We start from the raw sequence: 13,647 nt of genomic DNA, 5'->3' as shown, positions 1-13,647 counted from the left end.
CAGTGCTACTGCTTTGGCCAATGTCAACACCCAATCCTACATGACTCTGCTCAGCTGAGCCCCCTGCCACCTCCCCTGAGTGCTACAATAACATCTGGATGATTCGTTAATAAAACACATTTCTCTTTTTTTCTTTCTCTCAGACTAACCACCCCAATTCCTCCACACATACACACACACACACACCTCCATCCCAGGCTCCTAACCCCCCCCCCCCCCACACACACACACACACACACACTTTCACCCAGGTACCTCAATGCCAACACAACAACACCTGTCATCAATTTCCCCAATGTCATATGTTGGTGAACATAATACCCTTGCACTGACTATGGGCTGTATGTTGATGAAGGCAGTAGCTTTGCTCTATCTGCTGAATGTTAGCGAACTTAGAGCAGTAGTTTTGCTCTGACTATGGGCTATATGCTGGTGAATGCAGTAGCTTTCTTCTATGGGCTGTAGGGGTGCCGGCTGTGTACTCACCAATTTCAGGGAGAAGAAGAGGATGATGAGCACGGCACAGGACAGCATGGTGAGGCCCAGCAGCAGCACCAGCAGCTGGTACTGACTGATGCAGGAGAACTTACGGTACAGGGCCTCCTGCTTCAGCTCCTGGTCGTTCAACAGGTACTTCCCTTTGGCTGGCATGGTGCCCAGTCCTCCTCCTCAAGCCGGCACGGCACTCCAGTCAGAGAAACACGCACAAGTCCAGAGTGGGATGCGTTTGTGGTGAGATGGAACAGGAGTCTACACAGTCATTCCAGCGCTGGCATACAGAGGGGGGCGCTTCAAGCCAAGCACAGGTTTTTCTTTCTCCAAGACATCTTGAGAGCTTGTCTGTTCCCTCTCTCTCTTTCCCGGTCTCTCTCTCTTTTTTTTCGGCACAGCTCTCAGGCAGGCAGGCGAGAAGAGTTCATTCCTGCCAGCGAGCTACTGTCTTCCTCTCCTCAGCATTGTGGAAAGAGGAGCCCAGAGCCGAGGGATCAGAGGAGGGGAGGGAAGCAAGGAGGGGAGGAGGGGAGCTGGGGAGGGGGGAGAGATGGGTCGTCAAGGATCCAGCCAGGATTCAGGATTTCCAACCAATTTATCTGAGCTGCACTCCCTCTCTCTCTCTCTCTCTTGCTTTCTCTCTCCTTCTCTCACTCTCACTTTGTGTGCTGTGGCAGCTCAGCTGCTCAGAGGTTGAGTCTGGGGAGAGAACAGAGAGAGCAGGGTGAGGTGACACTGGAATCACTGCTAGTCAGAGACACAGTGCACAATGCCCTGACATTGGGCACACTTGGCACTGTGCTGGACATGGCTTTCATTTCATCTTCCCTAAGTGAAAGGGGTAGGAAAAAAAGCCGTAAAATTACAGGCCAACTGTGGAGAAAGACAAAACAGCTGCTGTATTTTTTTTCTGTGAGTGTGTGTGTGTGTGTGTGTGTGTGTGTGAGTGTTTGTGGGAGTGTTTGTTTAATCACGTGTGCATGTGTATGTGCTTGTATACTTGTACGTGTGTGTGTGTGAGTGTGTGTGTGTGTGCATGTGTGCGTGTGAACATGAGTGTCTGTGAAAGTGAGAGTGTGTGTCTGTGTGTATATAAGAGAGAGATTGTGTGTGCTCCTTCCACTCTCCACACAAAGCCGTTCTCTGTCAGTGTCGAGCAGTCAAGCTGCAGCTCTCTGTGGATAATGACCTGCTGTTTAATTAGTCTGATGCTTACACAACCTTTGCTTCTTTCAGAATTGTTGACACTACTCACAAACCACGGGCTTCCTTACTGTAGACCAGTGGTCATTATGGTGCATTCCACAGAGGGACCGCCTTCTAAATTTAAAGCAGCTCTCATCATTGCTTTCAATGTTTTTGTGTGTCTGTTTGCAATGCAGCAGATGAGAGCAATTCCACAACCTCTATAAACCTCATAACCCCATAAAAAATTTTTTAAAAAATTTTTTAAAAAAAAGGAGTTTTACACCTACAAGAACATAAAAATTCACAGCAATTTCATTTCACAATATAATTTTTTGATTATTTGTTGTGAATATGTCAACATCTGAACTGATTGCAATCAAAGCTGAGTAAATAAAAGGAACAACCCTACCTTACACTGGGACAACATGCAACATTTTCAACAATACTGAACATAAAATGCTTCATCTGATGACAATGAATGATCATCAGACGCAAAAATGTGAAAATCCCTAGCTGCTGTTCACAGGAAGGTTTCATTTTGCATTAACGTCATTAGCAGACATAGTTAGCAGTGCGTACATTCCTCAGGTATTAAGGTAAAGCAGTGAGGCATCTCAAAAGCCACAATGACAGCTCTTCAACATGTGTGGCTGTCATAGCTCTGGCATCATGCTGAGCTGCAGAGTCACTAGAATCTGGTTCACTCTGATAACCATTTTGTCAGTGTTGCTTATTTTATGCTGAAAACGTTAAATAAGCACCGCCTAAAACATTGTTGAAAAATAAATGTTTATACTGTAAATCCATTCAAAAGGAGCAGCAGATCTGGAGTCTGCAATTGTTCCCACGATCAATAAAACACTGCTTGTATTCATCCAAAACAAGTTTGGCCGAGTCTTTCAGGGAGAGTGGCCACGATGACGAACGAAGTTCCTAATGAATACAATCTGTGTGGAGAGCTTTTCCTGGAGACAGCACTACAGAAGATGAACTCCAAGCCAACAGGCATTTACACACCACAATACTACAAGGGCTGGGACAATGGTTCACTGCTCATTGCCCTGACAAATGTTGCAAGCACCAAGCAAAACACCGTTTGTGAAGAGCAGATGGAATGCCACACAAACAAGGGGGACTGACAAGCGGGATTTAAGTCAAGATACAACATTCTGTAGAGTTCTGAGGAGAAATTCAGTGCACACATTCTAAGTGTTGATTGATCTCAGCGCTCACAGTTTCAATAAAACTTCATATATAACCTTTTGAAACTAATCAGAGACTCGCTTCAGTCACTCGTTTGTGCTTTCCAGCTCTCTAAAAGGTCTATTAAAGTTTCTTAAACTACATAAGCTACTACAGTTTCTACTATGACAGCTTCAGAGAATACCGTATCTTGCATACCGATTCAGGGGTGATGATATATTTACCGCTTCCTCGATAAGAACAGAAAAAAGAGAAGGGCTCCTATCATGAAAACAGGGTTCAGACTGAAGACATCCTTGTCTGACCTGCAAGTCACCCATTAGAAGCCCAGAAGCAATGATGTTATGGCTCAGGCAAATGGCATGCCATTATCCATGGTAAAAGCACTTTGAAACAACGGAAATAACCAATTTTGTGGATGTCCTTCTGTTTTCCTTCAAAATGCTAGTCAGAAGTAGCATGAGGGCATTTGTCATAAAGTCGTCAATTTGTGTTGTGACCAAACTCAAACTGACCAAACTCCCACACCACAGCAAATTTCTTCCGCAATGCCCTCGCAACCACAGTCTCAGAGAGACACACGCAGTCTGCTCCCGCTGTCTAGAGCTCCCAGATTTACAGTGTCCCGCTAACCTCACTCCCACAGTCTCGCTCTAACCCCAGCCCCCAGGATTCCTGCTCCGTCCCGCAGACTGAGTGCTAAGCGTGGGGTGGGGGGGCAGCTGAGAAAGAATGTACAGCCCGCGTGGGGGAGGGGGTGTGATTTCAAGGAGCAGCTGGGTGCAGGATGTTGAGGTAAGGTGGTAAGCTCAGCATGAAGCAGACTGCCACAAGACAGCCCTGACTTCCATTAATAATCAGCATATACATTTTCCCAGCAAACAACCAATAGCTAGGTCACCACTCATCAGAATTTCTCCCCAGAATGACAGCTTAAGATCTTATCATTTGCCTGAGTTACATGGAGAGAAAGTTATCATGTATGCAAGGCGCTGTGCAGACTGTCCACGCTTTAACCTCCCCGTCTTTTATCAATTTTAATTCCTGTGTGGGACCAGAGCAAACATTATTAACCAAGGGATGGAGTAATAACAAGTGCACAGGGAGCCGATGAGAGATAACTAAGCCCCAGTAATACTGCACGTCCAAAGGTCTTATTTTGTCATGCGAATTCATCTCTGTTCTGTCTTTGCAAGGTTCTGAAGCTCAGTCAGGATCTGGAGTGGCACAGAGCATGAGAAAGCACAGACACAAATGAGATGTCAGATCCTCTCCTCATCCGCACTTCCTGCTCCGCTGACTTGCTCAATGATGAAACAGGGCAGGGATCTAGGGGCAGGCTGCCCATATCCAACAGTTAAACATCAAATGATAAGATGAACAATTGAGCCATAACACTGTCAGTGTCAGAGGGATTTTTTGGCAGTATCAGCCAGTGTAGTTCTCATAAGCTGGAGTGACAGCTGATTGTAATCATTATTAATTCTTAGCCCTGCTCTCATTGTTTGCTCACCAAACATGGGCTCATGTGCCGTGTGTTTATGAAGCTATTCATGTGGGAATCGGACAGCACTGACAGTGTGGGTCTCAGAAACTCAAGACTTACAAGCTGTTCGCTGAAATGCTGGCTGCCTCACAAACTGCCACTGAGACATATTGAATGAATTGTGCTGTTTGGAATCAGCAAAGAAAATAAAACATTTTTAGAACAGCTTAACCAAGCAGATGGTCAGTTCTCTACAGTGCAAGACAGGCATGTTAACTATCTGTTAGGAATACTTCCTAAATGTTCTCTAGCTGAATGTTGTCTTCTAAAGCTACCAAAGACCTGTGCCATTTGACACTACCCACCAGTTTATTAATGACACTGCAGCTCCATATTACAGCGCCCAGCCTGCCTGAGCTTTTTACTCCAATTCTAAAGTTGCCATGGCAAAGGACGAAGCCAGCAAATCTCGATCCCCGGCATTGAGCTGTGACGGAATGGCAGGGAGAGGCGCCAACATGAATAGGCTGGAATTTCAGCAGGAGAATGAATGCTTACTCCACAGCATTCAGTCTGTGAGGCCTCTCTTAAAACAACATTTCCCTTTCAGAGAGTGGCGCATCCACACAAAACTCACAGCAGCCACTCACAAACAAATACCTTTCGAAAGGGCAGTTTGCAGGCTCTCAACCCATTATTATTAACCTACGCTCTACATCTGCAGAGCACCAAAACACATCTTCCAGTATAACAGGTCAGACCCTGTAATTGCAGCTTAACAGCACTGAAGAAAACTCATCAGATGTGCTCTCACAGAGAAGTTTACATAACAGACTAGCATTAAAAGCACTGTGGATATGACTCTCTGTTTCTAAGGGTTCCTGGGGCAAAGGTCAATAAGATCCATAGAGATTGTTCCATAGAAACTGACTGAGAGAGTGATTGGGTTCAGTCAGAATTGTGCCTTTTTGTGCCAAACACACAAATCTGTTTGGTAGCCAACCCAGTCTGGAGAGGAAGTGAAACCCAGAAGCACTGCACAATCATGCACAGCCTTCTGGATAACAGCAACAAGCCCACATCACTGCACACACAGGAAGACTTCAATCATTCATGCACTTCTATCGAAATCTTGGTTCAGCCACACTGTAACTGATAAAGCATTCTCACTCAAAATGGATCTAACAATGGGCAGAACAATGGACAAAGCCACAGGGAAAGCCCAAGGCCACATACTATTGAACTAATACTATGACATATGAATACATTGCCTGGAAAACACATATTTGAGAAGGTCAGCAGCTGCAGAGAGAACTGATTTATTATTACTACAGTATTTATTCATACACACAAAAATGCAGGGTGAAGTCAGCCAGGCCCTTTACAAACAAAACAAAAAAAACACTTTCTGTACATATTATTACAAGGTTTTTACAGAAAGTAACTGAACTAGGGTCCGATGCCTCCCCATTCTTTAATTGCTCTTGTTTTTATTTGTATTAGTATGATGTTTGTGACACGAAAGAGCAATCTTGTGATTAGTGATGAATTGTAAGATCACATTTCCTTTTGATGTCCTAAGCAGCATCTGGTTAGTCTTCAAAGCCACTCAAAGCTGATGTTACAGATCAGGTCTAAGATCTGTTACACGTAGGTATTTTACCACTGGACCAACAATGACTGCACACCTGCCGTCTCTCTGTAAAGTTGCTTATCAACTTCTCCATGTCACAAATTGTTTTTAAACAACTAATCACATTTTACATACCACACCCATTTCTGGTAATTGTAGAATATTGACTTTTAGCGAGATCAGGTCAGATCAACTGTAACTGAAGAACACAAGAAATTTAATGACAAGAACAGGCCATTCAGCCAATTTAAACCTAGAAGGGCCTCTGCTTCCACTACGAATACTAGTAAATTATCACATTCATTAACATCTCTCTGCATGGAACAAATAGCCATAAGCGGCAGTGGGAGAGCCTTTGAGAATCCCACAAATGTGGCAGTAATTGCTGCTGCTGAAGGGGACACCAGTGCTTTTGCATGGCTGTGCTGTAAGTGAACCTCAACACAGGACAAATCTGTTAGACCCTAGGCTAAGGACATTAGACATAAACTGCAGTTTATTCCACAGAGCTACATCTCAGTATGCAAGAGGATTTGATCATGCGGTGGTAAGGTAATGCAGGGCATTTTCCAGACTCACTCACTTAGCACACAGGCTTTTAACATTCTGGCAATATCAGTCTCAAGCAGAAGGGTGTTCAGGAAGGCATTGCAGCTTGTCAACTGGCCAAAGTCTTGCCTTAAACCAAAGAATGTGAACACACTTCTGTTCCTGAGCAAAAATAGCAATGCCTGACCTTGCTTTTGAAGTAAACATTGGACATCGTTAAACAGTCTTGTTTATGACTAATTTTCATAATGTGATTTTTTTTCACATGAACACAGCAAAAAGTTTGCAATTCACTTTCATCCACATAGGACTCTGTGACCTCAGTTCGTTCATAATGGACTTAATTTCATGTTTTTTCCTCAATATCAAAAGGCATAAGCCAGCATTTTGGGTTACTTCATTTTGGAAAAATATTTATGATTCACAAAGTTAATTGGCTGCAGTTGAACAAATGATATTGTAAAATCCTGTTGGACATACATCAGCAGATAATGGAACTGTACAAGTTACATGAAATCTCACTTTTTAAATAAACACATTGTCAAATTATGAAACATGACTATATTATATTTATTATATTTTACCATCAAATCATTCTAGAGAAAATACTTCTCTGAGCAAAAGAATTACATATCCTTGCTAATGCTTTAGGGAATGGGAATGCCAAGCGATTACAGCATGAAAGAACCGTGGAAGACCAGTGAAAACAGTTCATTTAATTTCTAAAATGATATATTTTTAATAAAGTTAACCCTTGACTGGTAAACCTGCTGGGGGAATTTAGAGAAGAGCAAAGGAATAATGCCCATGTTAGGGGTAAATGTGCAGAGGGACATCTGGTATGGGGGTCAAAGAGGGCTAGCAATCATAACATTTTACAGGAATTTTCTACATGTCCCACCATAGTGGGAGAGAAAGGTGAAGACTACAGGCACACAGAAACCCTCCAAATGACTCATGACACACAGCAATATGATACTAAACCTATTCTCACATAAGAAACAACTCATGACTCACAACTCAGCAATACCAAACTTGCTTTCTTAAAAAACATTTCAAACCTGCAGCTTACTCTGACATTTCACCATACTGAAAAGAACAACCCATTTGACTAATGCAGCACACACAGTGACTGCATGCACAATTAGACTTTAGTCTGGCTGTCAGGAGATGAGCTACAAGTCCAAGAGCTGGCTTTCTGGGAGAGGCCCAAGTGCCTGGAACAGAGTGACATAGGCACAGTATCATACAGGTCCCTCAGTAGGTGGAGCAGGCCACACCCTCTCTAGTGATGGGAAAGTGAGCTTGTATTCATGTCCGCGTCATTGTTAATGTCTTGCAACAGGTGCTGTTGCCTGCTGGTGCACTTCAGACAAGTTTACAGGTCACTCTAACAAGCCTGGAACAGGGTTTACATGACACACTTTCTAACTTCACTCTTTCATCCAGTTTATCGTTTTAATGGTTAATTAAAGGTTCTTTTTTCAACACAGTGCTGGAGATCACAATGCATTTTGTTCAAGACCTAGATGTAGATTTTGGATTTAGATTTCTTTATTGTCTGAAATGCACAGAAATTAGCTTTGCATGAGATTCACACCTGCATTTAGTTGTCTGGCACATTAACAACATTACAATATATTGGAAAATAAATCTATATCATGTCAGTATTATAAAAAACAAAATGCCCAATAAGCCTTCAATGCAAGTTATAAAGGATACATGGTCACCACCACACAATGAACAAATACCCCATTCACCAGCTCTGGGAAAAAAAAAGCAAGAACAAAATCTATTTTGCCAAAACACCTATGAAGTCCTTATCCCCATAATCTGACCACCTCCCTGACCACACCCTCAGAAGTCAGGACCTGAAGGTCTGGTGCCCATGAGTTGGGCCTGCTTCAGTGATGGCTGACAGCCACACAGCTGACAGAAATACATAGAGCAATGTGCTTCCAAATTGGATTAAGGGAGGACAGCCCTGCCAGAGTCCCTCTCACAGCACTGTCCAGCGGTATTGAATTAGCAATGTTGCGGGCGAGCTGCTGAAAGGTAATCAGATTAACATGATGCTATCTCAGGCTGTTTTCAGATCTTTGGCCCTTGTTTATAATAAACACAGGAAGTTGATATTCGATGCGCCAGTCCAGCTCCACGGGCATCAGGCCTCTCACAAATGCACAATCAGCGCAATTTCCACAAGCTCACTATTACATATTCATGAGCTGAAAGGGACAAAACATAACCATTTGAATCCCTACAACACATAAAAGCCCTAAAAAGATAACAATGGGTATGAAAATAAACACACCTTAAAATAGGCCTGATTAAAAAGAGCTTGACTATTGTTTCATAATGTCAAACTAAACAGATGCTACCATCTCACCATTAGGCTGTGCTTAGCAATCAATAGATGGTTCAGTTCTGTGTCTATCTGCAAAAGCACACCTGTGAGGGTTCAAATGACCATCACTGCCTCTGTACCTTGAAGAATGTTTCACACCAGTGTCTGAACTGAATGTCTGTATGTTTGTATGAGTATATGTGCAGGGGGGAAGTTTTAGTGACAGGCCAAGAGAAAAAGACAAATGGCTGAGGGAAGATGCCAACAGCAGGGACCGTAATTTCCTGTTGGTGTCAAAGACCAACCACATCCCCATGTCTGGATTTATAAACCGCAATGCAATTTGAGTCCTTGACCCACCTAAAACCCAGACTTGTGTTCAACAGCTCTGAGCCCTGCCAAAGCTCAGAAACCTAAGACAATCACAAGTGCATGCTAGGTGCTGAGTGTATAGGTCAAACATCTTCGGCCATATCTTCAGGTGTAATGATAGTAATTTTCCACTATGCGACAGACATATGAGTAAGTGCAATCAAGCAGATAGGACCATCTGGTCATTGTGTATTATGTCGTCAGAGCAATCATAGCTAGCTCATTAGAAATAAATTCACGATGACTCATTCACTTCAGCGGCTCAGTCATGGGTGAGCTCTACAGGGACTCACTCAAAACCACCTATTAAATATACTACATGTGCATTTCTTCAATACAAAGAGAATTTACTCAAACTGACAACATACGTAAAACAAACACAATGTCAATTGTAACCAGTGTAATTCATACAAATATAAGATAGGATAGACTGCAGTGATGGGAGTGACTCTTTTCCGTTCTGGTCCGAGGGGGGAGACTTTGATACAGAAAATAAACCCTCCATATCCTCAATGTAGAGCATGACACACTCTTTAAAGGAAGTGTAATTGAAGATCATCTTCATAAAGTGCATGCACTGTTATCTTTAGGAAATTCAAACAATGGGAGCCACTCTATGGGCGTAGGGGTGGAACAATCTTTTGGGAAAACCATGGGGGTATTAGGTGGGCGTCCAGCTGTTGGTTTGTTTCCTCCCCATGTGTTTGGGACTGTCCCAAGGCCACCGCCCCCCTTCTCTCCTCTGCTGTGCCTGATCTCTCCTGCTAAGGGTCAATCCTCTAGATCATCAGTTTTTGCTGCAATGGTTTCTGTCTCTGTGCCATACAATAGACTGATTAAAAAGCAGTCTACTCTCACAAAAGAGGCAATATTTTGATATTTGATATTTTTAAAAAATCATTTAAATGTATTGCTTTTAAGGCTGAATCTCTAATGCTCCTGTTCTGAGCAAAACTGTTGACATCCTTAATCTCTTCTGATCACTATAGCTCCTGGAGATGACCATTCTCTTCCATTACAGCAGAGAAATGTTTGTAGTACTGGTTGAGCACTTGTTGCTCATTAACAACAAATTACATTCTGTCAGTGAATAATTTACAAGATATTTACTAGATAAACGTAGAGGTTATGGCAATGTTAACCGAAATCTACTGCTGGTGACCTGGTTTACAGAAACTCAGTGCAATACATGCATAGCTATATTCATTTTAATTTTAGTGCTTAGGGAGTCTACACTGAAGACAGAAATTGCAATGCAATGACAACTGTACATAGGATTCAATCAGTTTTCCATGCAAAAGACCCACAATTAAAGTTATGTGTTCCAAGTTCATATCAGTGCAATATAAATCCCACAGGCATTGTCATATTAACATTTCACAAAAGAGCTTGTCCTGAGATTAAAGAATCATAGTGGGAGCATAGACAGTGACTGGGTCTGGATGCTCCAGTTGTGGCGCTCTGCGGATTAATGTTAAACAGAAATATCTTTCAAAAATCCTTTAGGCCTAATTCCCTCTGAGCGATGGAGGCCCTGGGGTTCAGACACTAGGCCTGACCCATCTGCTATGGTCCCATGGATGCAACCTTAGTTTTCAGAGTCATACCATTTACAAACAGAAATAATCACAAGACAAAATAACAGCTTTAAATTGCTAGCACCACTATTAGCACAAATTGTAGTATTGCACTATGAGGTGGATGGCCATAGAGAATGGCTCATTAATGGAGTTAAGCACTGGATTTGGCTACCAATCAGGCGAGCACCCCTCTCTGACTATAAAACTCATGTCACAAACATCAGTCAATTTCACAGAGATAAAGACCTGGCTTGTCTCAGCCATGTACATGGATTTCCCGATTTAATTTAGACTCACAGCACTTTCATCAAAATGAAAACCATTATGGGTCTGGACCGGGACCTTGATTATGACAATATAATGGATTCATTTCCTCACTATCTCAACTCCATGTATTCACTGGCTAATTTTTTCATTTGAACAAAGTCTCATTTCTGCCTATCATGGGTTCATTTTTCTTTCACATAATCTCAGTGCATTTTACCAAGTGTTGTAAAATTACTTGGTAAATTAGTTTTAAATGACTAGCTACTACTACCTGAATATCGGTGGAAGAAGTTTCAGAAATGTGAACTACCTTGGCCACAGTGGTCTGTGGACCAGACCTGGTGTTCTGGTGTTTTCATTTTCATACTGTCCATTATTTATACAGAATGACATGATGTACTGGCTGCTGGCTTGGGGCATTTAACACATACATGCCAACAGTGCTTAATTATGTCTTGGAAGACTGGATAAATCTCTGACCAAGAGATTTGTTTTTTATATGGAGCTAATTCTTAAAATCATCAAATTTTTAAATTTACTCATTATATTTATTTACTTAGTACACCGAAAAGAATAGAAGAAAGAAGGCAGATATGATTCAAGACAGAATACATGGGCAGGGTGAGGAAAGAAACAGGGCTTGAGTTGAGCCATACCCTACAATCAGAATCTTAGGCTGCATCCAAATACTCAGTATGCACTAACTTCGGTTAAGTACGTACTACCTGACCGTTACTGTAGTACGTACCATCGAATATGCCAGCGAGTAGTAAGGACACAATTCGGACGTACTCCGCCGCCATCTTACCTGTCCTTTGACCCGGATGTTTAAATGTCTACATGTTTTAAAAATCAGTCTGCTTTACCTAGCTGACTGTCAACCTGAGGTAAAACTAAAAGCTAATGTTATGTAATAAGTCAATTGATTTGTTAGCTTAACCAAGCTGACTACACCGCCTTCTTCTTCGTTTTTTCCCGGGGAATTCTAATTCTTCGGTTATTCGGGCTCCAGCTGATTTATGGGATAGCGTAGTGTAGTACATTCGCATACTTCGGATGTAGTAGGTCATCCGGGTACCGTTCGACTACTATTAAATGCCTACTAAGTGTTTGCAGCCTTAGTCATTGAACAAATGAAAGGGCAAAATGCACACTTATATCTTAAACAACACTTAGTAGATATAGAAATGTGATGAGATTAAGTTTGCTCTTAATGTCCTAAGATCTTTAGACATGAAAAAATAGGTTTGAAGTGTTAAGTATTTTCATGTAATACTTTCATGTAATACTAAATATAACAAAAATAACATGAATGGTGTTAATTATTTTGATGTCACCATGCAAACTGCTGGTGCTGTGCTATGACTTCACACAGTCAGTGTCCTCAATTAAATTAAAACATGGAATAATAAACATAGAATAAACCTTTTGAGTGTTTCCATGAGAATTAGTTCTGTGGTGCCTTGCTGGTTGGATTCATTTTCATGATGAGACTCAAGAAGGAAGAATATTTCATCTGTCAAAACCATATTTTTTACATCTGCCCTGTGGACTGGCATTCAGGCACTTATCTAAACTGCTTTAACAGCTAAACTTTTTCCTCTAAATATTTTAAGTGCTGGGTGATTTGGTAATTCACATGAAACAAGAGATACACTATATTCAAAATCTAACAATGGTACCTCGAGTACCATTGACTATCATATTGATAATACCAAAGTGATTCTTATAAGTGGACTGTTTGATCCTTAAAGTAGAGCTTACTATAGGAATGATTCTGTCACTGTGTTTTTGATCACTATAATGCAGTTCATTCTTATATCAGTTTTTTCCCCATAAGAGGACTGCACTGCACTGTGAAGGTGTGTTTGAGAAATGTGTTTGCAAAGTGACTTAAAAATAGAAAACATGAAATATCAAATGATAAAATATTCTCATGTAGGCTCAAGACTAGGCCCAGCAAATTGGTGCCTGCTATGAGTACAACTGAAATACACTATAGGGCCTTCTTACATGCATGCAGTTACAACATCCCACTACCTTACTGATGCAACACTGGCAGACCTTTTGAGTGTAGATATGCTTCCTGTTTAATCCTGTGAACAGAGGCCAATGAACACCCACTGTCCCAGACACTGCAAGACATGACAGATGCGTAGCTCTGACACTGACACAGAGAGCCTTTTCAGTGCGTATGAACTGCCTCACCACACCTCTCACTGACTGAGTCACCCACCTCAGCTCCATGGCACACATCTCAAGGTCAAACACACCGGCAACAATGCACAGCTGATCCCTCACTGCACCAATGACACTCACCTCACCTCATCATCCAAACATAAAGGGCAGGGTTGGGCACAGTCTTAAATAAGAATGGGACTGCTCACACCCACTGCTGAAATACATTACTTCCATGTTGAGAGACCATTTAGAGGACTCTGACAATGTCCCTGGAATGCACAATTTCTCTTCTCTTATAGATGATGTTAGTGCCATTGCAAAAGCCAAAGAATGACCATTTAGACTAAAG

At 42.0% G+C, this 13,647-nt stretch overlaps 1 protein-coding gene across 5 annotated transcripts in view; it reads right to left on the bottom strand.

Annotated features, from left to right (window-relative positions):
- The window catches only part of LOC118781846 (adenylate cyclase type 2-like), a 53,476-nt gene that overhangs the window by 20,800 nt on the left and 19,029 nt on the right, over nucleotides 1–13,647 (bottom strand). For all 5 annotated transcript variants that reach the window (XM_036534958.1, XM_036534957.1, XM_036534962.1 and 2 more), the window contains one exon: nucleotides 487–1,191. In XM_036534958.1, the coding sequence (XP_036390851.1) occupies nucleotides 487–651 (165 nt within the window). In that variant the 5' untranslated portion in view covers nucleotides 652–1,191. The remainder of the gene's footprint in view (nucleotides 1–486; nucleotides 1,192–13,647) is intronic.

This window comes from Megalops cyprinoides, chromosome 8 (assembly GCF_013368585.1).
Source record: "Megalops cyprinoides isolate fMegCyp1 chromosome 8, fMegCyp1.pri, whole genome shotgun sequence".
Taxonomy (NCBI): Eukaryota; Metazoa; Chordata; class Actinopteri; order Elopiformes; family Megalopidae; genus Megalops; species Megalops cyprinoides.
Note: the sequence above shows the minus strand (reverse complement) of the source record. Positions and strands in the feature narration are given on the sequence as shown.